Raw genomic sequence first — 27,906 nt, forward strand, 5'->3', positions numbered from 1 at the left:
CTGTGGTCAAAAAAGCACTTTTTCTAAATGACACGAGTAATTTTGCTAAATATGACATATATTGCCATACATCCACCAAAAATAACGTTATCAACAATTTTTTTTTTTTTTTTTTTTTTTTTTTTTGCATGGTAAATAGAGCTATCACAGGGCTGCAATAAACAACCAAGTTTATTTAGTCAAGCCTTTTGATATTGAAGATAATAAGTGTTAAATGTGATTTTTAGCTTGCGTACACTGATTGTAAAACAACCCATGTGTAAACAAGATATTTTCACAGTCAAATAAATAAATAAATAAATAAATAAATGTCTGGGGTGATCATGGAAATATACCCTGCCTTAATGTGATACTATGGATACATTTGCAACATATACTTAATAATAATAATAATAATAATAATAATAATAATACACTAATTTGACAGCATACTCAAGATTTAATCATATCAAGGAATTAACCGGGTTTGTGGTCTGATTCCGTTAAAATCTCTCGAGGCTCCTATTGGTGCAGAGAGCCGTGTTTCCACAGAGCCACGCCCCCTAAAACGCACAGCTCGAATGAAAAGCAGTTTAGCCCTCGCTCTGCTCAATAAAAAGGCAGTGATCTAAAATGTTTTCTGCAGTTCGAAGCCCTTGATCGCGCAGAAAAATAGCGCTTTTTTTTTTTTTTTTGCATTTCTAAAACATCAAAGAGAAGATGAGTTATTTTCAGCTGGATGATTTTTTTGCAGGCTGGATAGGAGGTAAGCAGTGTTTTGTTTGTTTTTATTTATTTATTTACTCATTCATTCATCCATCCATTCATTCATCTTATAGACTGATTGTAATGAATAGAATAATTAAAATGGGTTTGTTATCTACAGCAGCTTGGTGTGGGGGGGAAACCTTCTCTGTTTGCTTTGAGAAGTGTGGTAATGGCTTACATTGGGAAAAGTAGCTCGATAAGTGCTGTTCAAAGTCAAGTGAAACACTGTAACAAAGGCCGATAACGTTGGCATGGATTCCGTGTAGCTACTGAATCAGTCCTGAGCCTCAGATCATCTATCACCGCTTCAGAGTGCTGACCTGTTGTTTAAAATCATCAGAACAGCGGCTTTGATCGCATCAAATATGTATTAAAATAATAACATGATGTTAATCGGTATTGTGTGGAGTAACGTCGCTTTTCTTCCAAGAAAATATGCAGGAGTTGCATCTACTGTTGTTAAAAAGCCTAAGATGTCTAAGCTGTGATGTAGTCGCTTCATAGGACTTCACAAGAGTCTTAAGAGATTTCAAGTTTGTAAGCACTGCACTGCAAGCTGTACCTATCTATACTCTCAAACCATCCTTTAAAACTGCCAGAGTTTACTTGGATGTTTACTTTATGGCAATCTATCATGGGGCTGCAATATTATGCCTGAAGCAGGGGTGTAGCACAAAACTCTGGGCCCTATACATAAACAGTCTCTGTGGGCCCCCTTCCTCTCAATACTTTTTTTCTAAGGCCTGTTTAAAAAAAAAAAAAAGAGAGAGGTTCATTGCAAATGACAACATTTTGTGTTTCCTGTGTACTACAAAGTCCACAGTTTCCGAAACGGATGTCCATTTAACTTAAGTTTTGCTGTGAGGCAGGCAATTTTTGTTTGTTTGTTTGTTTGTTTGTTTGTTTGTTTGTGTTTTTTTTAAAGGATAAACCTTGATGGGTGCTCTGGTATTTCTGGCAACATAGCAGAAGAGAAGTAGTTCCAGTGACCTTTTATTATTTTTGCTTCAACATACAGATGCTACAAATCAAAATAAAACCAGCCAGATATGTCTTGACCTCCTCGATGGAAAACAAGTGGGTTTGAGATAAAGGGATGTGACAGGGTTTGTTTGTTTGTTTTTGGGTTTTTTTGCTGCAAGACATCAGAATCAGAATTATGGTTATCGGCCATGCGTGTTGATACACACAAGGCATTTGGTTTCGGCAGTTGGTGTCTCTCTAGCCATAGAGAAGAAAGGGGGGAACGCCCCCACCCCCCCCCAAAAAAAAAGTCTGAATATATGTATATGTAAGTTATGTATATGTAATATAAGAAATGTACATGTAATGTACAATATAGGCATTACACAATAATATGCAATCTACTATAACTATTATATAAAATGTACATAATATGCAACAGCTACAGTATATTATACACAATATGTCTAAAATATCGGTATTGTTCAATATCTCCCCTTATATTGCTCATATGATTTTAATCAGTGTTTTGCTTTAGGCACTGTTCCCACCTCCCTCAAAATTGCTTCAGTTGCACTAATACTAAAGAAACCTGGTCTAGATCCTCTTTCACTGTCTAATTACAGACCCATTTCTAATCTCCCTTTCCTAGCTAAAGTAATGGAGCGAGTTGTAGCCTCTTAGCTTCATACTTTCCTTGCTCATAATGATCTCTATGAACCCTTTCAGTCAGGCTTTCGCAATCTGCACAGCACTGAATCTGCTCTCAAGAGTTGTTAATGACCTCCTGCTCTCAACTGATGCTGGTCATCTCAATGTCCTTGTCCTCTTGGACCTCACAGCTGCCTTTGACACTGTACATCATGAGAGTCTGGAAATGAATATCTTCTTTTGGTATTACTGGCTTAGCTTTAGCCTGGTTTCAGTCATATCTAGCAAACAGGCAACAGTTCATCTCTATTGGTGTTCATAAATCATCCACAGTTACTTTTGCTCAAGGTGTGTCTCAGGGTTCTGTCCTTGGTCCCCTTCTCTTTATATTCTGTTTCTCCTATAGGCCAGACTATTTGCAACCATGGCCTTAACTTTCATTGCTATGCTGATGACATTCAAATCTACATCACTGTCACCCCTTCCATAGCCTCTGTTCAGCTGCTAAGGACTTGCATCACTGACCTCAAGCAATGGCTGCATAAGAACTAAACTTAATGCTAGCAGAACGGAGGTTCTATTAGTAGGTACCAAAAGACAGGTTCTGAACTTCTCCAGTTTCACTATTGATGTTGATGGTGTATCTAATAAGTCCTTCCCAAGTTATAAAAAACCTTGGCATTCTCTTTGACTCCACCCTTACATTTGAACCCCATTTTAAACTTATTACTAGCAATGCTTTCTTTCACCTCTGCAATATTGCACGTCTCCGCCCTTTTCTCTTTGAAACTGATGCCAAAATGTTGGTCAATGCGCTTCTTTTCTCGTCTTGACTATTGCAATTCTCTCTTTTATGGTCTCCCTGCCACATTGCTCAATCGCCTGCAGTACATCCAAAACTCAGCAGCTAGAGTCCTCACACTCACCAAGCATACTGCTCACATCACTCCTGTTTTACAGCAGCTGCATTGGTTGCCAGTTATCTCTCGGATTAAATACAAAATCTTGCTTCTAACCTATAAAGCTCTTCATGGTCTCGCCCCTTCCTATCTCTGTGAGCTAATTCATTTGTACTGTCCCTCCTGCTCCCTCAGATCTTCTGTCTCTGGACTTTTGACTGTCCTATGTTTTAAACTGGCATCTATGGGTGGCAGATCATTCAGTGTTGCTGCTCCTAAACTTTGTAACTCATTACCACTATCACTTCATGACTGTTCCACTCTCTCTTCCTTCAAAGCTAACTTGAAAATTTTCCTCTTTACCTCACACTACTCTTCCTAATGTTGTTTTTTTGTGTGTGTGTCTCTCCTTGGGTTTGTGAAAGGTGCTATATAAATTGAACTTATTATTATAATAAACACTATAATATATCTATATAAATAATATACAATATCAGTAATATACCTCCCGCTGCCTTAGCAGAGCTAAGAATATTATCAAGGACGCTCCCACCCTGGCTTTGATCTGTTCGAACTGTTGCCCTCAGGGAGGCGCTACAGGTGCATCAGGGCAAAGACAAATAGATTTAAAAACAGCTTCTTTCCAAAAGCCATAACCGTCCTAAACTCGGATATGCTCTGACTTTATAGTCTATTTTATTTTACTAATTTATAAATGTGCAGTACTTTTATAAGGTGACTCTCCATGCAATACTTTTATAATGTGCAATACCACACTCCAAAATGTGAAATGCAACACATACACCTCAGGACTGTGCACCTTACACACAACACATGCACCTCAGGACTGTGCACCTTACACACAACACATACACCTCAGGACTGTGCATCTTACCTTACCTTGCAATACTTCATAATGTGTAATATTTTATCTTATGTGACTCTCTCGTGCAATAATTTACAATGTGACTGTCACTGTGCAATACTTTATATGTGCAATACCTCACTCCATAATGTAACACAACACATACATACACCCTGGGTGCGATTTGCTGGGGGGGATCATCCCCCCCTCTGGTTTTTATCTCTGCTGAAAAAAAATCCTCGGGGACAACCCCGTCAATAAAACAAACAAACCAAAAAAAAAGTTGACATGACAGGCATGTTGTGACACAGTTTTCTATGGTCTACATTGCACTCACTTTCAAAATGACCCGAAGTGGCAGCTTTGATGTTCACGAACGTCCCCAGCAAATAGATACATTGTAGATAATAACAATATCTTTGCGTTCTCATAGAACGCAAAGATATTATCTACAATGTATCTGCAGGGATGCAAACAGCGCGCCTTTTGGCGGATGCCGCCTTTTTCACGGCCGTTTTTTGTTTTTTTTGTTTTTGGGGGGGGCGTTGGAGTGTCTGATTATAATTTCAAAGTAAATTCTGTATTAAAATTACTAAATAAGCAAATCCGTTACAGTCCATGAAACAGGAAGTATAAGGATGAGAAAAGTTTAAATCGGAAAGCTGCGCACAATGTGAACTGCGCCATCAGAGCAAACTGTTCATTTAGTATTCATGTATTTTAGTGATTTTCGAGTCACTGTCCATTTAATCCGGAGGGAGAGAAACATCACAGCAACGCGACAAGCAATGCGAACTTTGTTGTGTTCGTGTATTTAGTCAGAGAGATAGGAAGATGAATTTACTGTACTATCTCTGGTTTAGTGTTCGTTTTCATTTAGTGTTATTCATTTGATATCATCGGATGTTATTGAGCTGTTAGCCTATTGTTACCTTAATTTTGTGACCTTTCATGATTTAAAAAAAAAAAAACATCCCCCCTTCTGGTTTTTTGACAAATCGCACCCTGCGTACACCTCAGACTGTGCACCTTACCCCCCTTTTTTTTTTCCTTTCCTCTCTCTTCCCTTCCCCCCCTTCCTCTCTCTCCCTATCTACACGTTGTTTGCACTGTTATTGGAGATGCTTTAATCTCATTGTACATGTGTACTGTATAGTGACAATAAAGGCATTCTATTCTAATATACTGTATACATTATAAATGTATGCTAACAATATAAACAGTACACCATATACAGACAATATGCAGGATAGTTACAGACAAGACATATACTAAAAATATACACGACAGTCAGAGTACACAGAGTGCAGTGAGGTACAAATGAGTATACAGGAGGTAAAAGTGGTACAACAGTATAATGGCAAGGAAGGTTCAGGTCAGGTATTTGACACTGATGGCATGGGGAAAGAAGCTGCTCTTATGTCTGGTGGTTCTGGGTTGCAGTGCTCTGTAGCACCTGCTGGAAGGGAAGAGTTAGAAAAGGTTGTGACCAGGGTGTGAGGAGTCCTTAATGATTTTTTTTTTCTCTGCCCACTTCCTCATCTCATTCATCTCATTATCTCTAGCCGCTTTATCCTTCTACAGGGTCGCAGGCAAACTGGAGCCTATCCCAGCTGACTATGGGCGAAGGCGGGGTACACCCTGGACAAGTCGCCAGGTCATCACAGGGCTGACACATAGACACAGACAACCATTCACACTCACATTCACACCTACGGTCAATTTAGAGTCACCAGTTAACCTAACCTGCATGTCTTTGGACTGTGGGGGAAACCGGAGCACCCGGAGGAAACCCACGCGGACACGGGGAGAACATGCAAACTCCGCACAGAAAGGCCCTCGCCGGCCACGGGGATCGAACCCGGACCTTCTTGCTGTGAGGCGACAGCGCTAACCACTACACCACTGTGCCGCCCCTCTGCCCACTTCCTGGTTCGTGAAATGTACAAATCCTGGAGACTGGGCAGGGGAGTACCAATGATCCTTACTGTTTGCTGCAGTCTGTTCCTGTCTGGTTTTGTGGCTTCTCCAAATCAGACTGTGATGGATGCGCACATGAAAGATTCAATGACAGCAGTGTAGAGCTGTCAGGAGCTCCTATGACAGACCATACTTCCTGAGTTGCCACAGAAAGCACATCCTCTGCTGGGCTTTAAGGATGGCATTGATGTTGGAGTCCCATTTCAAGTCTTGTGAGATGGTAGTTCCCAGGAACTTGAATGTCAACTGTGGAGACATAGGGCTGCTGGATATTGTGAGGGGGAGCATCGCAGAGGGGTGTCTCCTGAAGTCAACTATTATTTCCACTGTCTTGAGTGTGTTTAGCTCCAAGTTATTCTGACTGCACTAGAGCACCAACCGATCAACCTACCGCCTGTATGCAGACTCGTTGCCATCTTGGATGAGGCCTATGACCATAGTGTCATCTGCAAATTTCAGGAGTTTTACAGTTGGGTCCATGGAGGTGCAGTTGTTGGTATAAAGGGAGAAGAGCAGTGGGGAGAGGACACATCCCTGAGGAGCACCAGTGCTGATTGACTGCATGCCAGAAGTGACTGCCCCCAGCCTTACTTGCTGTTCCCTGCCTGTCAGGAAGCTGGTGATCCACTGACATATGGCAGGTGAGACATTGAGCTGGAACAGCTTGGAGAGGATTTCTGGAATTATGGTGTTGAATGCTGAGTTGAACTGTACGAATGGGATTCTTGCGTAGGTCCTTGGGCAGTCAAGATGTTGCAGGATGTAGCACAGTCCTATACTGACCACATCATTCCCTGACCTGTTTGCCCTGTAAGCAAACTGCAGGGGGTCTAGCAGGTGACCTGTAATGCTCTTCAGGTGGGCCAACACTAGTCGTTCAAAGGACTTCATGACCACAGACATCAGAGCCTGTAGTCATTTAGTCCAGTGATGGAGGGTGTCTTGGGGACTGGAATGATGGGGTGCTTGAAGCAAGCGGGGACTTGAGACAGTTCGAGGGATCTGTTAAAGATCTGTATAAAGATTGGACCCAGTTGGTCAGCAAGGCAGGAAGGGGAGACTCTATCAGGGCCTGGTGCTTTCCTGATCATGTGACTCTGGAAGAGCCATCTCACGTCCTCTTCAAACACCAAGTGCAGCCTTGGCATTAGAGGAGGGTGGTAGTGGGGTTGCCAAGAGTGTGATGAGGACTGTTGTTGATGGGCTGAGATGGGTGAGGGGAGTTAATGTGTTCTCCTCAAACCTGCAGTAGCAGACATTCAGGTTGTCAGCCAGGTCTTTGTTTTCCTCAGCAAGGGGGATAGTCTCCTGTAGTTGGTGACATATACCCCTTTTCCACCAAATCAGTTCCAGTGCTGGTTCACAACTCGTTCAACTTGCAAGCCAGCTGAGAACCAGTTTGCTTTTCCATAGCTCGCGGTGCTAAGGGAAGCCACGTCAGTTACGTCATTGTATGCGTCAGTTACGTCGCTACGTTTGCATAAACCTTGGCGCGAATATCGAAGCAAAAACAACACAGAAGAAGCAGCAGCAGCAACAACAACAACAATAATAATAATGGATGACTTCGTGTTTGTACAGCTGCTGCTTCTCGTTGCTTAAAAATGGCAATATTTTGCGGTCTTGTTATTGTTGTTGGTCTTAACAACTCCGCCCCCCGCTGATGTAAGCGGTTCTTTCCTCTGGCCCAGCAAAGAGCTGGTGCTAGCCTGGAACCGGTTTTTCTGGCCCCAGAGCCAGTTCTTTGTCAGTGGAAACAGAAAACTCGGTTCCAAACTAAGCACTGGCCCTGAACCAGCCCTGGAACTGCTTTGGTGGAAAAGGGGCAATAGAGGCCTGCAAGACACTGTTGCAGGGTTGTTGGCTGAAAATCTTTCAGCTTTTCAGTGTAGCTTCTCTTAGCTACTTTGATTTCCTTAGTCAGTGTGTTTCTGGCCTGCTTGTAGGGGGCCTTGTCCCCACTTTTGTAGGCATTCTCCTTGGCCTGTCAGAGTTGCCTTAGTCTGGGTGTGAACCATGGTTTTTACTATTGTAATTGCAGTAGGTCTTGTTTGGTACAAGCATGCCTTCACAAAAGCTGATCTAAGATGTCAGTGTCTGTCAGTTCATCCAAGTTGTCAGTTGCCACTTCAAAAACACTCATCAGTACAATCAAAACAGTCTTGCAGTTCATGATTTGCCTCGCTGGTCCATTTCTTCAGTTTTCACCACAGGTATTGCAGATTTTAATTTCTACCTGGAGGCTGGGATGAGATGGACTAAGCAGTGATCAGAGTCCCAAAGCTGCACAGGGAACAGAGTGATATGTATTCTTTAGAGTTGTGTAGCAGTGATCCAGGATGCTATTATCTCTGGTGGGACAATTAATATGCTGTATATATTTTGGTAGTTTCAGGTTTAATTTTGCCCTGTTAGACTGATAATTTGAGAGCTCTTCCCTGAACATTGTAGCCACAGAAACTCTATGTTCTAGGGAAATGAGTGTTTCACGAGGATATACACCACTTGTATTTTTCATATGAGCTTCATCTGGGATATGGAGATCCAAAACCATGACCTAAATCTCTGTCACTCATGAGGAAATTGATTAATTGTTTTGATAAATGTGTCTATATAATAAAAAAGAACATCACACATTGGCTCGAAGATATTAAATTTATCTTCTCGTGTTAAAACTTGCATTTTTCATCTGAAATACATCAGATTTTCATCAGATGTCATCAGAGTGACATTTCATTTCGAAGACGTCACTTCCAGTGTTTTCCCGCTGACTAGACACGTGTTGTCAAAGTGGTGAACCGGTTCAAAATTATTTTCATTAACTTGTGTTTTTGGGGGTTTTTTTGTTTGTTTGTTTTTTGTTTTGTTTTTTTGTGTCCCCATATAAAGAATATTACACAGTGGAACAAAGATAGGAAGTTTATCTTGTGTTGAAAATATTTTCACTTCATTTCACTCACTCATGGATGTTCACCACTCAAAGAAACTTCATATCTTTGTGCAACCATGTACAGTGGTGCTTGAAAGTTTGTGAACCCTTTAGAATTTTCTATATTTCTGCATAAATATGACCTAAAACATCATCAGATTTTCACACAAGTCCTAAAAGTAGATAAAGAGAACCCAGTTAAAGAAATGAGACAAAGATATTATACTTGGTCATTTATTGAGGAAAATGATCCAATATTACATATCTGTGAGTGGCAAAAGTATGTGAACCTTTGCTTTCAGTATCTGGCATGACCCCTTGTGCAGCAATAACTGCAACTAAACATTTCTGGTAACTGTTGATCAGTCCTGCACACCAGTTTGGAGGAATTTTAGCCCATTCCTCCATACAGAACAGCTTCAACTCTGGGATGTTGGTGGGTTTCCTTACACTGCTCGCTTCAGGTCCTTCCACAACATTTTGATTGGATTAAGATCAGGACTTTGACTTGGCCATTCCAAAACAAACTTTTCTTCTTTAACCATTCTTTGGTAGAACGACTTGTGTGCTTAAGGTCGTTGTCTTGCTGCATGACCCACCTTCTCTTGAAATTTAGTTCATGGACTGATGTCCTGACATTTTTCCTTTAGAATTCACTGGTATAATTCAGAATTCATTGTTCCATCAATGATGGCAAGCCGTCCTGGCCCAGAAGCAGCAAAACAGGCCCAAACCATGATACTACCACCACTATGTTTCACAGATGGGATAAGGTTCTTATGCTGGAATGCAGTGTTTTCTTTTCTCCAAACATACCACTTCTCATTTAAACCAAAAAGGTATATTTTGGTCTCCTCCATCCACAAAGCATTTTTCCAGTAGCCTTCTGGCTTGTCCATATGATCTTTAGCAAACTGCAGATGAGCAGCAATGTTCTTTTTGGAGAGCAGTGGCTTTCTCCTTGCAACCCTGCCATGCACACCATTATTGTTCAGTGTTCTCCTGATGGTGGACTCATGAGCATTAACATTGGCTAATGTGAGAGAGGCCTTCAGTTGCTTAGTTACCCTGGGGTCCTTTGTGACCTCGCCGACTATTACACACCTTGCTCTTAGAGTGAGCTTTGTTGGTCGACCACTCCTGGGGAAGGTAACAATGGTCTTGAATTTCCTCCATTTGTACACAATCTGTCTGACTGTGGATTGGTGGAGTCCAAACTCTTTAGAGATGGCTTTGTAAGCTTTTCCAGCCTGATGAGCATCAACAACGCTTTTTCTGAGGTTCTCAGAAATCTCCTTTGTTCATGCCATGATACACTTCCACAAACATGTGTTGTGAAGATCAGACTTTGATAGAGCCCTGTTCTTTAAATAAAACATGGTGCCCACTCACACCTGATTGTCATCCCATTGATTGAAAACACCTGACTCTAATTTCACCTTCAAATTAACTGCTAAGCCTAGAGGTTCACATACTTTTGCCACTCACAGAGATGTAATACTGGATCATTTTCCTCAATAAGTAAATGACCAAGTATAATTTTGTCTCCTTTGTTTAACTGGGTTCTCTTCATCTACTTTTAGGACTTGTGTGAAAATCTGATGTTTTAGGTCATATTTATGCAGAAATATAGAAAATCTAAAGGGTTCACAAACTTTCAAGCACCACTGTAATATCCTCTATGTATTTGTACCAATGCAGAGAAACATAAGTGAACCACATCTGAATCGCTCATGTTAAACGATGTGCCAAACCTCTCAACTGCACATTCAAAATCAAATTAGAACTATTACAGCCATTATAATTAAAGGTCCGTATTCTTGGGTTTCACGTGCGGTCACATCCGCCTCATTAGTTATTTAAAACTTTAGTTGGTGGTCTACCAAAGCTCAGTTGACAGTGTTTGTACAAAGAATGTGCATTGCTCGCATGAAAAATGCCTTATGCTTGCGTTGTTTTAGGTTGTTCAAATCACTCAAACTATGAAACTGATAAGTTTCTTCAGGGTTCCCTGTGAACTAATAAAGGGTGAGCGAACACAGGATTTCACAAAGATGTTGAGAGGTTGCTTTTGAACCTCTCACTTAAATCGAAGGAAGCCGATTCGAAGCATGCTTGAGTTTGCAGTGATCACTTGGTGAAAGGTTTGTATATCCCTCTCAGCTATGTCCTTAATGTTTTCCAAGTACTTTTCCTGCTACGTGTCGTTATTTTACAGTACTTTATTTATTATTATTATTTTAAGTCACGAAGTGCTAAAGTCCCCAGCGGTTTCTTTGTTTACTCCTCACTCAATGGCCACCATACTGAAAACAACGTGTGTCTTGCTTTCTTTAACAGGGTGTCCTAGCGGTCTTTTCAACGAGTCTTTCAGCAAGTGCACGCGATCAAAACAACCACGAATAATAAAGTCCATATGCATGAAGGTCACGACAAAATTCTTACCTAGCCATGCAGTTGCAGTGCGCCGTGATCACTTCTCCATCTTGTTTAACTAAGATCCAGGTCTTTAAAGGGATTTCTGATTATCTTTGTGAATGATTTACCCAAGCGATAAGAGCCAACATAAGTGAGAATCAAGCAAACTGTTTTTTTTACACTTCAACTTGCAACGCTTCGTTGTAAAGACGTGAACGAAATGCTTAAATTACAAGATTCATTCGGCAGCAACTTGATACCAAGGTCCTTTACCCAGCCACATACAAAAAAAATTGTAAGCCTCCATACTCTTCCATGCTTTCATCTGTTTTGCGGTGAAGAAGGATGTCTGCACCAGACAGTTCGAGATGTCGGGGAACTCGACTGAAGGGTAGTTTTCAAGATCATATGACAAATCCTTCTTTCCCAGACTGTAGGGGTCGATTCCATTGCACATAGCAATATTCTGAACATATCTAAAGCGAGCAGTGGCTTCTAGATTACGAGCATACTCGAAGTTATCGCTTGTTGTTTGCACTATGGCAGCCATTTTGGTTTGCTCGACCACCAACAGTTTTTGTTTGTTTGTTTTGTTTGTTTTTTACCGGAAGTGAAATCGCTACAAAAATTCACGTGACTGAAACCCAAGAATCTCTTCATGTCATATACTTCAGCAATCTAGATGTACTGGGTTAGCAGAACAGAGCATATAAAACTGTAACACTCTTGACAAAAAAAAAAAATCAAATCAGAAAACATGCTGCAGCAGAATCAGATATTTTTGTATATGTTAGGTGGACCTTGGACAGCTGAAACAGACAAGTTTTTCGATCGACATGAAATTGTTCTGGCTGAAGACAAAAAAATATATATAATTTTCTCAACTTTTTAAGTAAACATGAACACAGTTGGAAACAGACCAATGTTAAAAAGTCACTCCCTCCACCAAGAACAATATGCCTGCAGTTACCAAGGGTGCCAACAATTCAGTGTTATGAGCCATGCAACCACAAAGACTTGAACAGTGCCAAAACAGCCCAAATTGTCAACTAGTTTAACCACTACTCAAATTATTTCTAAAAACTGCCTTCAGGATATCTTATAAAATGACACATTTATGATTCTCTATTCAATTTCATCTCTTCTAGCTTTCTAAGACTGTGAATGTATCTTTGCTGTCAACATGGTCAATATCCATCCATTATCCATAACCGCTCACCCTGTACAGGGTCGCAGGCAAGCTGGAGTCTATCCCAGCTGACTATGGGTGAGAGGCGGGGTACACCCTGGACAAGTCACCAGGTCATTGCAGGGCTGACACATAGAGACAAACAACCACTCACTCGCACATTCATACCTACGGTCAAGTTAGAGCCACCAATTAACCTAACCTGCACGTCTTTGGACTGTGGGTGGAAACTGGAGCATCCAGAGGAAACCCACGCAGACACAGGGAGAACTCCACATAGAAAGGCCCTCGTCAGCCGCTGAGCTCGAACTCGGGACCTTCTTGCTGTGAGGCAACAGTGCTAACCACTACACCAGGGGTGTCAAACATACGGCCCGCAGGCCGGATCCAGCCCGCTAGATGGTTTAATCTGGCCCCAGACTTGTAGAGAAAAAATTTCTAAGGATGTCAAAAAAAAAAGTAAATCTCTAGCCCATTCCTGTGACGACTTATAAATTTTTAAAGAAATAACCGAAATGCTCAATTCAGCCGCTAGGGGCAGCCAAAAAAAAAAGCAGCACTAACATAAGAGATCAGGAGATAAACAGCACATTTTAGCAATGTGGCCAGATGTGCTGTCTGATTCCATGAATGGCAGTCTTGCCTCACCACTAAGTTGCTATCAAAATTATCAAGAGTGATTTCCCCCCCCCCCCCCCTTACCAAAATGTCTTTGTCAAAAAGAAGAAAAGTTGACATAGAGTGCAGAGTTTTCCAGGAAAAATGGACTGAGTATTTATTCACAGAGGTGAATACAAAACCAGTGTGCTTGGTATGTAATCAACAGGTTGCAGGGCTCAAAGAATATAATATTCAGCGCCTCTATGAGACTCATCATAAAGAGAAATCTCACAATTTGTATGGACAATTAAGAAAAGAGAAGATAAATGAATTGTTAGCTGGTCTGAAGAAACAGCAGTCTGCATTTATTCGCAGCCGTGAGGTCAGTGATGGAGCAGTGAAAGCTAGCTACCTTATTGCAAACGAGTTGGTGCAAGCATCCAAGCCATTTTCTGATGGTGAACTCGTGAAAAAATGCATGCTGAAGGCTGCAGAAGTCGTGTGCCCTGAAAAGCAATCTGCCTTTGCCAACATTAGTGTGGGGAGTTGGTTCAAGTTGTCAGATGTAAAAATGTATTCACTCAGCTGTATAAAAATAAACCAGTTGTTTGAGAGTGAAATGCATTTTATTTCAAATCCATTGGCCTCTCTGTGAATAAATGTGTAATAATCTAGATCCCTTGTGATCAGTGATTATGTAGGCTACAAATGTAGGCTGAAGCATAAAGCATAGCCTACTGAAAAAAACAATGCTAAAGATTTGGAGTTGACAAAAGTTATTTTGCAATTATTTTACTGGTCCGGCCCACTTGAGATCAGATGGGCTGTATGTGGCCCCTGAACCAAAATGAGTTTGACACCCCTGCACTACACCACCGTGCCACCAATGGTTAATATCTCTCATCTCAATATCTCTAGCCGCATTATCCTGTTCTACAGGGTCGCAGGCAAGCTGGAGCCTATCCCAGCTGATTACGGGCGAAAGGTGGGGTACACCCTGGACAAGTCGCCAGGTCATCACAGGGCTGACACATAGACACAGACAACCACTCAGACTCACATTCACACCTACGGTCAATTTAGAGTCCCCAGTTAACCTAACCTGCATGTCTTTGGACTGTGGGGGAAACTGGAGCACCCGGAGGAAACCCACGAGGAGAACATGCAAACTCCACACAGAAAGGCCCTCGCCGGCTACGGGGCTCGAACCCGGACCTTCTTGCTGTGAGGCGATAGCGCTAACCACTACACCACCATGCCGCCCCCATGGTTAATATATTATGTATAATTATGCTTGCTCATAAAAGATGTTTGGATCCCAGATATAGGTTTTGTGGCTGTACTATTATACAAAGAGATAAGAAAAGTACATCTGTAGCTAAAAAAAAAATCATATAGGAACTTAAAGCGTACATGTCACATCCCCATTGTGTATGGAGGAAAAAGTACACCCAACAACATATCCTGGTAGATACAGCATGTCCTCCAAGTAAACTGCTTGCGCATCACCAAGTCATCCCCAGAATCCAAAGCGCATGCACCGTAGGGCAATAATTGATCTTACTGTAACACTCCTGACAGTTTTGAGGTGTTTTTGAAAAAGCTTTCGTCCCATCGCCACTGTATTAGCCACGTAAATGGTTGGCAGCAGAAGGGAAGCGCAAATGTAGAATTTTAAAAAATGGTCACAGGTGTAGTATTTGGGGTAATTTTCAAGCAATAATGATCCTGTCTTTGCTTAAAAAAGACAAATTAGTCAATTTGTTACAAGTCAACATATTCAATGCCAGCTGGTCTAACAACAAGGTTAGCAACAGCTAAACAACTGTCATCTCTAAGAATTGAACCACCAGCTGGATATCTAACACCAATGATCAGCCATTAGAGTACCTGTAAAATTAAACAGATTACTGTTGAATTCAGAGCATTTAAAAGTTCACACACAAAGCACAACAATCCTGACTTTTTTACATTTTCAAGGAGCATAACTTTGGTTGCTTTCAAGGTCACAACACCAAAATTGCAACAGCTTATCTTTAGCATAAGGACTTTGTGGAAAACTGCTAACGTCATCTACAATAGATAACATATTACACTACATTACACTACATTTAGCAGACGCTCTTATCCAGAGTGATGTACAATGAGTGCAAAAGTCAGGTACACAAAGTGCTGAACTTCTAGACAAGAAAGTTCTAGTGCCAACTGAACAAGTGACCGCAATACCAAGTGTAATATGCTGTCGAAGTACCAATATTCAAACAGCCAAGGAAACAAACCAAATATATAACTAAATAGAGAACTCAAAACTGCTAACCCCAGGCTAGACTGTACACAGCCTGAGTTGGTCAAGACCAAAACACAGTTACACAGTGGGCAGGGAAGAAGGGAAGAGGTGCAGCCTGAAGAGGTGAGTCTTCAGTCTGTGCTTGAAGGTGGTCAGGGAGTCAGCAGTTCTGACCTCAATGGGAAGGTCATTCCACCAACGGGGAACCAGGACAGACAGCAGGCTTGGCAGGAGCAGAGAGGAGGAGGGACCAGGCAACCAGTAGTGGAATGTAGGGATCTGGCTGGTGTGTAGGGGCGGATCAGACTCTGGAGGTATGCTGGCCCTAACCCTTTGAGAGCCTGACAGTGCAAAGTTATTTGAGTGCAACCCATTTTTTTTTTTTGGTAACAGGCCCTAAATGCTTGTGTAAAAGTGGATCATAATGTGACAACTCAAGAATGCCAAGAAAATTTCCATTAGGGACCTCAAGTAAATTTGAGGTTTTGCCTCTGAATGCAGGATTTCTTGAAGCTGAATCCAGGATCACATCCAAAAGCCTCTGGAAAATCATTTTATTTTTCTCTGCTTCTGTCTGCAGCTGTTTTTGATGATGGCCAACAACTCCAGTTGCTGCCAATAATGAAGGCTGAATGCTTTTCCATTTCACATAGTACTTCTTATGTGGCAGATGTGTCTCATGTTCTGGTAGTTTTCTGTTCATTTTTAGCCATTTAATGTTCTCCAACTTAAGTCCATCTTTGCTGTTCAGGGCACTTTTGGATGGTTTTGTTTGCTCATGAGAGAACCGAATGTATGGAATGCAGTGGCAAGCCTTGGCACTCACACTATAAATAAGCTAATCTTTTTCCATTCTCTCATGCCCACTGGCTGACATACTGAAGATAATTCAGGATTTGATCCATATCTTTGGGTTCCGTTTTGGTTATGTCTGGAGGTTTTTTGAGGTTTTTCTTTTTCTGCACTGTTAGCCAGCCTGTAAATAATTATTTCCCTCTGTTGATTTAGTTAGCCTCTCTGGCCAGCCCTCTCCTCGGCTTTATCAACACCCTTACTTCGCTTCTCTTGCTTTCTTCACTTCCATCATCTTCTATCACATCATCTTGCTCACTATCTGCTACGTGGACAAACCCCTCTACAAGCATGAAGCATACTTTGATTTTAGCGACTTAACCTGCTTATAGCGCAACAGTACAATAAAACAGACTACTTGATTTTTAGTGTTCAGTCTTAAGCTCCTTTCAGTCGAAAATGCGACAAATGATCGCTTGAAATAAGGTTCAGTTGCCACTACATGAGCTCACCTTGTCTCATGTCCTCAGTAACATTAGGTGATGAGGGACCTGCTGCTTCACGTTCTGAGGCGGTTTCTGAAACTAAGGGCTATGTGTTTCATTGTGTTTTAGCTTTGTAAGGCAATTTTGATGGATATAATGTCATGACATTGTAGCTATGATGCTGATCAATTTATGATTATTCACAGAAGGCGAAATGAATCAGTGAATAACCAAGATGAAGTCAAGGTTATTATTCACTGAGCCTGAGGTGGATAACTGTTTTAGTATAAATACGCAGGTGATTTTATTTTTAAAAATCATATTTTAAAAAAATGTATTTCAAACTTCAAAAGTGGCATGCACATGTAATGTAAGACTTGTTACTTCTCAATGCTGACTCATAAAGACTGTTTTGAAATAGATAAAATAAATCACAATTCCACCTTACCTTTTGAATAGTTTGTAGCATCTTTAGTGCTTTTAGAAACAGCATTTTCCTTTCATAATTTGTAATTCTTCCTCATTTACAGTGGCTATGCGATTGGCTGCTATTTTGCTGAGTCACTTGAGGTGATTATCGAGAAATAGTACGAATTTCTCGACCAATCAGCACGTGGTTTTCTATAATCGCCTGCGTATTTATACTAATGTTATAACGTACAATGCAAATATGCTCCAAGCTAGATTCCTGACTGAGTCCCTTCAATCCAAATAACAACTGCTAATATTAGCTAACATTATTTTCAACTAGGTTTTTTTTTAACCGGAGTCGTCTTTTTAGATCTTTTTGAGTCCAAATTTTTACTAAGGAGAAATATGATTGAAATTGGTCCAGTAGTACCATGTTGCAATGCTAAAACCTGCAACTTGGCTATATGGTGTAATCCAAAGGGGCAGGCATGCACATCAGATCACGACTGACAGGCGACTTCCTTTCTTCATTTTTGATATCCAGATTTGCCTTTCTTGGGGAAAGACATGACTAATGTTATGACTAGTGTTCAAAAATCAGCATTTTGGCATAAGCAGTCACTCTGGTCATTTAGCATAATTGGAGATCAAGTGTGGCGGTGGATTAAACTATTTTGCACTTTTTGTAAGGGGTGAGAGTGGATTCAGAGAGCCTCTACTATTTTTCCAGAGTTTGTGTACTTCTGATACCAATTACTGAACTAAAAATATATATGTACAGACAAACTTTTCATTCTAGGCTTCAAGGCCCCCACCCAGTAGGGCCCTGGGTAGTCATTACCCTTCCCCCCCCCCCCCCCCCCCCCCCCCCCCCCCCCACTACAACACCCATGGCCTGAAGCACATATGTGGTATTCAATAGAGAGGACAAAGTGTTATTCATTGATCAGCACTCAGGCTGGACAAGAAACTACAAACCTGAACAGCTCATCCTCTCCAGCAGCCTCGTCCTTCCCTTTAAAACAGGCTAATTGTGTATGTGTGTGTGGGTTTTTTTTTTTTTTTTTTTTTTTTTTTTTTTAATTTTCCACCAGGTGCCTCCAGTGTGGTTGTAGGACATCCACTTGACACGGTGAAGGTATCACAAATATTAAATAACTATAGCTGTAAAAGTCAATGCTGCAATCTGAACCTTTCTTCCCATCCTTGTGGAATATTTAAAAACTCTTCATTTAACAGACACGTTTACAAGCTGGAAAAGGCTACAAGAATACCTTCCAGTGTATTCTAACCATCTACAGAAAGGAAACTGTAAGTGATGCAGACATATCCATGAGCATGAGGAAATGTATTTTAAAAAAAAAAAGTTGACAATCCTTTTTTTTTTTTTTTTTTTTTTTTTTTAAATATATAAATGTGGCATCCTTGTTGGTTTCCAAATATCCCAAAACATCTAAAGTTCTTCAAAAGTCACTGGAGGATGTGTTTTTCTAACATGTGTAAATTGTGTTAAATGAACAAAATTGACCTTTTTTCACTTGCAGTTTACTGGCTTTTTCAAAGGCCTGTCCTTCCCGCTAGCAAGCATCGCACTGTATAACTCAATGGTGTTTGGCTTCTTCAGCAATGCTCAGAGATTTATTAGCGATCTTCGTTATGGTGACAAAAGGCGCCCGTGTAATATGGTTGACCTTACCGTGGCCAGCATGATGACCGGCCTGGTATCAGTGAGCCTGGGGGCCCCGGTGGACCTAATCAAAATCAGACTGCAAATGCAAACTCAACCCATCCTTTCACGTAAGTCTGAAACTGAAAAAACTACATTTGAAACAACTACAGCTCACGTAATGCTGTATGTGGTTTTTTTTTTTGTTGTTTTGTTTAAAAAGTGTTGGACATTTCCATGTAAAACACGTGCTGTACCTTGCAAATATACGATAGTTGTTAAAATTGGATGCCCAAGTGCAGTAAGATTTGCTAACTTCATAATCATTGTTTAAGACTGCAAAGTTAGCAGAATAGAGACATGACCTATTTATGTCTCAAGGGTAAAACTGACCTACTGTTTTCAGAAAACTTCACACTTGCTGGCAATGGCAGTGTCCCTCTTCGATCAGTGGGGCTCCAGAATCAGCATAAAGAGTGTACAGTATACAGAGGACCTCTTCACTGCATCAGCAGCATCCTGCAGGCTGAGGGAATCCAAGGACTCTATAGAGGAGCAGGAGCTATGATACTCCGTGATGTGCCTGGTTATGCCCTTTATTTTATCCCATACACACTCTTCTGTAGCTGGCTGAACCCTAACAGTAATGGCTCCCCTCACCCCTGCTCCATATGGCTTGCTGGTGGGTTAGCAGGTAAATAATACCATTGCACTACATGTAGACATACTCTGAAACTTCGTGATTTAAAGCCCAGCACACATGGGTGACTTCTCGTCGCAAGCGTATTGCGATTTTTGGACGCAAGTTTCCCCTCTCGGGTAGTTGCATGTGCGCATTATCTGCGACCGGTGGGTGATTTGGGGAGGGGGGAGGCAAGTCACGTGGAAATTACATGAGTACTTCGTGGGCGGGCATTGGCTGAGCCTTTGGAGGTGATTGCTTCGTTATCATGAAGACACGCATACGTGGCGATATCTCTGCAACAAATCAGCGGCTGGGGTTTTTGTTTGTTTGTCACGGAATATCAGGCATGTTTGATACCTGCAATCTGTCACAAATATCCACACCCGAAGCAGGGGTTTTTTTGTTTGTTGCTTGCATCAAAAAGTTGCGTGACGAAGCGACAGAAAATCACCCGTGAGTGCAGGGCTTAAGATCATATTTATGCATATTGTTAACCTGGAAAAACAACTTAATGACTCAGTCTTGTTTTGTTTGCTCCTCATTTATTCCTAAATATTAAGAAAATATATTGTTAATTCACTTGACATCATATCATGGTGGTTCTATGATATAGATTTGGTCTTATGGCAAATTATGCGTAAATCAACAAAATTAAATCTTTTAGATGCTTCTCATTTGAGCATGTGTCTCACTTCTTGAATGTGTCTTGCTTCACAGGAGCTATCTCCTGGGTCACAGCAACGCCGGCTGATGTGGTTAAAAGTCGACTGCAAGCTGACACAATGCACCACAGAAAATATAAAGGAATTGTTCATTGTATCATACAAAGTTACAAGACTGAGGGACTGCATGTAAGTTTATTACTTCCTAGTTATGTATGTAACTGCGATTCAGTGGTTCACCAGATAACCACCTAAGATGCCTCCTTGTGTGCATGTACGTGCATATGGAGAACAAAGTGACTGTATGATGTATTTGATGTAAATATTGTTGTCATACAGCTATAATTCCTTTAAACCTTATCAAAGGATTGTGAACAGATGTTGGTTCCAAAAGACAGGCAAACCTGGAAGTTATCCTGTGTTCATAGAATCAGTTATCTACATAACTAAAATGCTAGTTAAGCCCTCTTAACTGCCATGGTTGGTAATGATCATACTGATGACCTACTATGCCACAGCTAAAGCCAACTTTACACCAAACAACGATTTCACTGTCACCAAAAAAGTTCCAGTGTGGGAATAAAATCATGAGGTTTTTTGCTAGAGTTGTGGCACATTCCCTTCATCTCGATCATTTGGTATAAGGTGGTCAGGATAGCTGTCTTAAATCGGTCTTTTTGTCATCTTGACAATCCAATAAAATCAACCATGTTTATCACAAGTTTTTCATGCAAAAGGTGACATGATTATTGTCGACAACCAATAGATGAGCTCTCTCCAGCACCAAGCAGGAAGCAGCAAAGTGGGTACAGGAACATCTCTCAAAAGAAATCTAGTTGCAGTCTTGCAAATTGTGACCCTGCAAGATCCCCAGTTTTTGTAAAATCATATTTTGTGGCTAAAAACTTTGATTAATGACTTGTCTTTAGATGTGAATGTGTCAGACTTAAAAAAAAAAAAAGCCTTTCAAGAGTCTTTTCAAAGTCTTCTAGTGTATGATCAGCGTAAGTACTGTCTATGAGCAGGAGACACTCCTGTGGCATAAGTAGCAAGTCACAGCCTGTGCTCACGAAAAAGCTGGATGAGGCAGGATGCAAGTGCAGTGAAAGAGGGTTTATTGAATGTATAGAGATCTTGCAGTCACGTGACCGGAAAGTACACAACCGCCATCTTGTCGGTCAAAAACACAGCTGAATACTACTGCACTCGTGTACAGAATGGATCAATTTCAACCGACGGACTACACGGCTCATTTTTCTAATGAACAGATAACTAGATACATGTCTAAAATAAACGATCTACAGATTAGTGACCCTTATGGCTTACCGGACGGAGTTTTCACGACCGGATTTTGAACTGCCAGCGGAATACCCGGACGTGTATAATTACCTCATTAACTTTCCCTCGCTGTTCAGTGGTGAAGCACTGTGTGCTTATAAATCTCTGGACAGTTATCTTTACAGAAATTCAGGATTTGTCAGCGACTCAGATGTGGCATCTTGTAAACAAGAATCCTCATTGGATGGGTAAGTCACTTAAGTATTGAGTATGGAGCACTTGCATGTGACGTCACAGCCGATCCAGATTGTGACAGACGCCATCTTGTAGGTCAAACGCCATATTCCGCCTTCTACTTCTGCTTTTACTTCTACCTTTTCTTCTGGAAAACCCTACTATATACAATTCTACTACAACGGCTGCAGCTACAAGCTCTCCCTACCTGTGCACGTTTTTTGTTTTTTGTGTGTATTTTTGCGTGTTGTTCGTCTGTACCGGACTTCAATATCCACTACAACCGTATGGAATTACTGAACATTGGTTTCCAGCAGAAAATGACGGTTTGTAGCGATTTCCATCGCATGCACAACATTCCGGACGAGATGGCGAGACCAGCGGGGTCTCTGTGGATTGTTATCAGAAGCAAAGCTAAGGAGGCGGCGCCGGGAGTGGAAGCAAAAGCGAGGCTGCAGAGCCGGCCTGTTGACTAAGCTCAGAAAACAGCCACTCAAATCTCCACTGCCAAGCCTCTATCTCTCCAACGCCAGATCCATGTAAACAAGACGGACGATTTGGAATTACAGCTGGAATTACCTTATTCTATTCTATAATCGGCTGGTCAGTGCTATAGAGATCTTGCAGTCATGTGACCGGAAAGTACACAACCGCCATCTTGTCGGTCAAAAACACCGCTGAATACTACTGCACTTGTGTACAGAATGGATCAATTTCAACCGACGGACTACACAGCTCATTTTTCTAATGAACAGATAACTAGATATATGTCTAAAATAAACGATCTACAGATTAGTGACCCTTATGGCTTACCGGACGGAGTTTTCACGACCGGATTTTGAACTGCCAGCGGAATACCCAGACGTGTATAATTACCTCATTAACTTTCCCTCGCTGTTCAGTGGTGAAGCACTGCGCGCTTATAAATCTCTGGACAGTTATCTTTACAGAAATTCAGGATTTGTCAGCGACTCAGATGTGGCATCTTGTAAACAAGAATCCTCATTGGATGGGTAAGTCACTTAAGTATTGAGTATAGCACTGACCAGCCGATTATAGAATAGAATAAGGTAATTCCAGCTGTAATTCCAAATCGTCTGTCTTGTTTACATGGATCTGGCGTTGGAGAGATAGAGGCTTGGCAGTGGAGATTTGAGTGGCTGTTTTCTGAGCTTAGTCAACAGGCCGGCTCTGCAGCCTCGCTTTTGCTTCCGCTCCCGGCGCCGCCTCCTTAGCTTTGCTTCTGATAACAATCCACGGAGACCCCGCTGGTCTCGCTATCTCGTCCGGAATGTTGTGCATGCGATGGAAATCGCTACAAACCGTCATTTTCTGCTGGAAACCAATGTCCAGTAAGTCCATACGGTTGTAGTGGATATTGAAGTCCGGTACAGACAAACAACACGCAAAAATACACACAAAAAACATAAACGTGCACAGGTAGGGAGAGCTTGTAGCCGCAGCCGTTGTAGTAGAATTGTATATAGTAGGGTTTTCCAGAAGAAAAGGTAGAAGTAAAAGCAGAAGTAGAAGGCGGAATATGGCGTTTGACCTACAAGATGGCGTCTGTCACAATCTGGATCGGCTGTGACGTCACATGCAAGTGCTCCATTGACACAGAAAACCAGATATACGCTAACGGGCATGAATTAGAATTAGGAATACACAAGGAAACTGACTGGCATTGAAACGGGTACTAAAACCAAGGAAATGAGCCTAAGCATGGAGCAGGATCTAGACTATACATTGGAGAAAACAGAGCACGAACATCAAACTAAAACTGATGCTTCGCATAGGGCACAAGAAAACGCAGTTCTTAAATATATACACTACCGTTCAAAAGTTTGGGGTCACCCAGACAATTTTGTGTTTTCCATGAAAAGTCACACTTTTATTTACCACCATAAGTTGTAAAACGAATAGAAAATATAGTCAAGACATTTTTCTGGCCATTTTGAGCATTTAATCGACCCCACAAATGTGATGCTCCAGAAACTCGTCTCGTCGTCTTCCGCTTATCCGGGACCGGGTCGCGGAGGCAGCAGTCTAAGCATGGAAGCCCAAACTTCCCTTTCCCCAGACACCTCGGCCAGCTCCTCGGGAAGAACACCGAGGTGTTCCCAGGCCAGCCGAGAGACATAGTCCCTCCAGCGTGTCCTGGGTCTTCCCCGGGGCCTCCTCCCGGGGGGACATGCCTGGAACACCTCCCCAGGGAGGCGTCCAGGAGGCATCCGAAAAAGATGCCCGAGCCACCTCAGCTGGTTCCTCTTGATGTGGCGGAGCAGCGGCTCTACTCCGAGCTCCTCCCGAGTGACTGTGCTTCTCACCCTATCTCTAAGGGAGCGCCCAGCCACCCTGCGAAGGAAACTCATTTCAGCCGCTTGTATCCAGAAACTCAATCTGCTCAAAGGAAGGTCAGTTTTATAGCTTCTCTAAAGAGCTAAACTGTTTTCAGCTGTGCTAACATGATTGTACAAGGGTTTTCTAATCATCCATTAGCCTTCTGAGGCAATGAGCAAACACATTGTACCATTAGAACACTGGAGTGATAGTTGCTGGAAATGGGCCTCTATACACCTATGTAGATATTGCACCAAAAACCAGACATTTGCAGCTAGAATAGTCATTTACCACATTAGCAATGTATAGAGTGTATTTCTGATTAGTTTAAAGTGATCTTCATTGAAAAGAACAGTGCTTTTCTTTCAAAAATAAGGAAATTTCAAAGTGACCCCAAACTTTTGAACGGTAGTGTAAACTAATCAGAGGAGTGACAGGCAACAGGTGAGGCAGGTAGTGACCTGGGAATATGGGAACATAATGAGAAAACAAGGGTGGAGACAAGACCTAAACAAGTGCACATGGCAAAGTCCATAAAGTAAGTCCTATGGAAGTGTATGTCTAGCACCACGTGTACACGTATGTGGAGCTTCAAACCTGTTCCATGTTTGGGATGAAAGGGGTGATTCATAATGACTGCCAACCTGTAGGCCAAATTGATCACCCAGTGGGCTGGTTTGTGTTTAGAAAGTGGACCCCTCCAGTCCAAATAGTATTGCAAGGTGCATACTGTGCATAGTGAGCAACACTCAGCAGGTTCCCATCATGGAATGCTGTGAGGTCAATACATTGGTTATTTAATTGAGTGGGTGATTTTAAGCAGAAACCCAAGAACACAAGCGCAAGTCCGCCACACATCCAGCCACTGGTACATTCAAGATGAGCTTATAGCCAAGGCATGCAGTTCTCCAACACCTTTTGCAGAAGTGATCAATAGCAAAATGGCAGACTATTCATTAAGGGGAAATAAGTATTTGGACCCTTTTTTTTTTTTTTTGCTATTTAATATACATCCTGTGCATATATTCGCTTCACATTTACACCTAAAATGTCTTGACTTTTGTACTTGGAGGAATAAAACAGTATGTATTCATATGCATACTGGATCCAGGTGATAGATCAAAAAGGAAGGTGCTAATACAGTCCACTCACTCATGAGAGCAGCAGTGGAAACTAAGGTCTCACAGGTCAATTTAGGTCTTGGTTTCATCAGGTTGCTGAAGCCATAGTCTGTAAAGAGCTTACAAAGCATATACAGGATCATATTGTCAATAGGTATCAATCAGAAATACTGGTCACTCCTTACACGTGGCAATAATCACTTATATTTTCTACATGTCTAGGATATGGGTTAGAGTGGCTAGATGGAAACCTTTTCTCGTGAAAAAACACATGCAAGCCAGCCTAAATTTTTTGAAAACATATTGCAAAATGTGTTTATGATCTGATGAAACCAAGAACAATTTTTGGCATAACTCTAAAAGCTATGTTTAACACAAGGCAGATTATCAGTTGAAAAACACCACACCCACAGTGAAGTATAGTGGTGACTGCATGCTATGGGTTGCTTCTCTTCAGCTGGGACTGGGGCTCTAGTCAAGGTAGAGAGAATCATGGATAGGTCCAAGTACCAATCTATTTTGGCACAAAATATGCAGGCTTCTATTAGACGGCTAAAGATGAAAAGTTCGACCTTCCAGCATGATAATGACCCAAAGTATAAATCCAAGTCAACAAAGAAATGGTTTGAGATCAGTGTTTTGGAATGGCCCAGTCAGACCTTGACTGGACTCTTGCATTACAGACATTTAACAGACACTCTTATTGATCGAATTGCTGCTTCAGTTATAATTACTGGATTAGTATTATCCTGTATTATATGCAATATATTGTAGACTGTACTGTCAACTACGTAGGACAAATGGATGCATGGAACTGTCTGTAATGCTTTCACTCTCCATTTCAGGTCTTCTTCCGTGGTGTATCAGTGAATGCCATCAGAGGATTTCCAATGAGTGCTACAATGTTCCTGAGTTATGAGTTGTCTCTCAAGTTCTTACGAAGCTTGTGAGAAGTGTCCAGAATTCCACCAAAACTGAGACTTTTAATGTGGAACATTTTTAATGTTAAGAATTTTGGTCCACAATCTCACTATGTGCCAACATTTAAGTTTAATGGACTAAATGTGTGTTACCTGATTGATGCTTTACTTTTGGTATCAATTATATTTTTACTTCTTATATTAAGAAAAAAAACCCTATATGAATTGCACATGATTTTACAAATCTCAAACTTTTTATCAGAGCATTTTAATACATGTACAGTCATGTGAAAAGATAAACACATCCCATGGAAATTAAAGACTTTTTCTCAACATATTTAAACCAGCAAACATTTCACCATTTTGATGCATTGCCTACAGATAGAGCGCTTTAGAGCTTGGCATGATGACACCACACTCTCTTCAATAACAAGGAGAACACCAGACTCTAGATGCCAGGTTTAAATAAGACCGGTTCCACCTGCACCTCCATCTGCAAGAGTTTCTAATTAATGGCACCAAATCTGGAACAACTGATTCTAATTTTATGGACTTGAAATTGGGATAAATGTAAGGGTGTAATTTTTTTTTTTTTAATTATTATAAATTACTATAGACTGTCTATTTTAGGTGTCGTTTGTTGGAGTATATTACTTTTATCTGTAGGCAACGTATCAGAGGGTGAAATGTTGGTTTGTTTAAATATGTTAGGAAAAGTCTACAATTTAAATGGGATGTACTTATTTTTCATGATTGTATATTTAATAATTTAGTCTTTTGTTGACATGCTTTCTCTGTAAACATTTGTAACATCTTGGAAAAATAGGACAGTAGTTCGTGTCTTAAGATGCTTTATTCTTTTTTTTTTCATTTTACCATATTAACATTTTATTCATTAAATACAAAATGGCATATTTCTAACGAGAGATTTGTTTTCAATATGATATAATGTAGTCCTGTCAAAAAAAAGTCCCTCCTGTGCCAGGACCTGATTTTCCCAGGCAGTCTCCTGTCCCAGTACTAACCAAGCACTTAGCATGTTGGGCAGCGCCAATCTCCATAGTCCTTGGCCTCTCACCTAGTACATAGCTAGGGTTACAGGGGTCAGTCAACGTAGTCCTGTAAATGTAGCAAAGTTAGCAAACTCAATTCCATAAAAAGTACAACCCCAATTCCAAAAAAGTTGGGACACTGTGTAAAACATGAATAAAATGAAAACGGAATGTGAAGATTGGAAAATCATTGAAACTCTACATTTCATTGAAAATAGTACAAAGAGAACATAAATGTTGAAACTGAGAAATTGTTTTTTTGAAAAATATATGGTCATTTTGAATTTAATGTCAGCAACACATTTCAGAAAAGTTGGGATAAGGGTAACAAAAGACTGAAAAAGTTGTGTAAGGCTGAAAAAAAACCTTATTTGGTTAATTGGCAACAGGTCAGTAACATGATTGGGTATAAAAAGAGCATCCCAGAGAGGCAGAGTCTCTCAGAAGTAAAGATGAGGAGGGGTTCACTGCTCTGTGAAAGACTATGTGGGCAAACAGTGCAATAATTTAAGAATAACGTTCCTCAGTGTAAAATTGCAAAGAATTTGGGGATCACATCATCTATGGTACATAATACTCAAAGATCCAAAGAATCTGGAGAAATCTCTGTATGCACTGCAAAAAATGGCCTTTCAAAAATAAGAAATAAAAGATTAAAACAAAGCATATTTGCTTGAATCAGGTGAAAAAAAAATCTGCCAATGGAACTAGTCAAATTTGACTTGGTAAGAT

The 27,906-nt window shown here is 41.0% G+C and overlaps 1 protein-coding gene across 1 annotated transcript; it reads left to right on the forward strand.

Annotated features, from left to right (window-relative positions):
• Positions 1 to 658: 658 nt before the first annotated feature.
• slc25a48 (solute carrier family 25 member 48) lies at positions 659 to 26,271 on the forward strand. The gene is made up of 7 exons (XM_060926991.1): positions 659 to 745; positions 18,311 to 18,354; positions 18,456 to 18,527; positions 18,761 to 19,017; positions 19,317 to 19,576; positions 20,285 to 20,418; positions 26,048 to 26,271. The coding sequence occupies exons 1-7, from the start codon at positions 700 to 702 to the stop codon at positions 26,150 to 26,152; spliced, it is 918 nt and encodes a 305-aa protein (XP_060782974.1). The 5' UTR covers positions 659 to 699; the 3' UTR covers positions 26,153 to 26,271.
• The last annotated feature ends 1,635 nt before the right edge of the window (positions 26,272 to 27,906 follow it).

This window comes from Neoarius graeffei, chromosome 8 (genome assembly GCF_027579695.1).
Source record: "Neoarius graeffei isolate fNeoGra1 chromosome 8, fNeoGra1.pri, whole genome shotgun sequence".
NCBI classification, from domain to species: domain Eukaryota; kingdom Metazoa; phylum Chordata; class Actinopteri; order Siluriformes; family Ariidae; genus Neoarius; species Neoarius graeffei.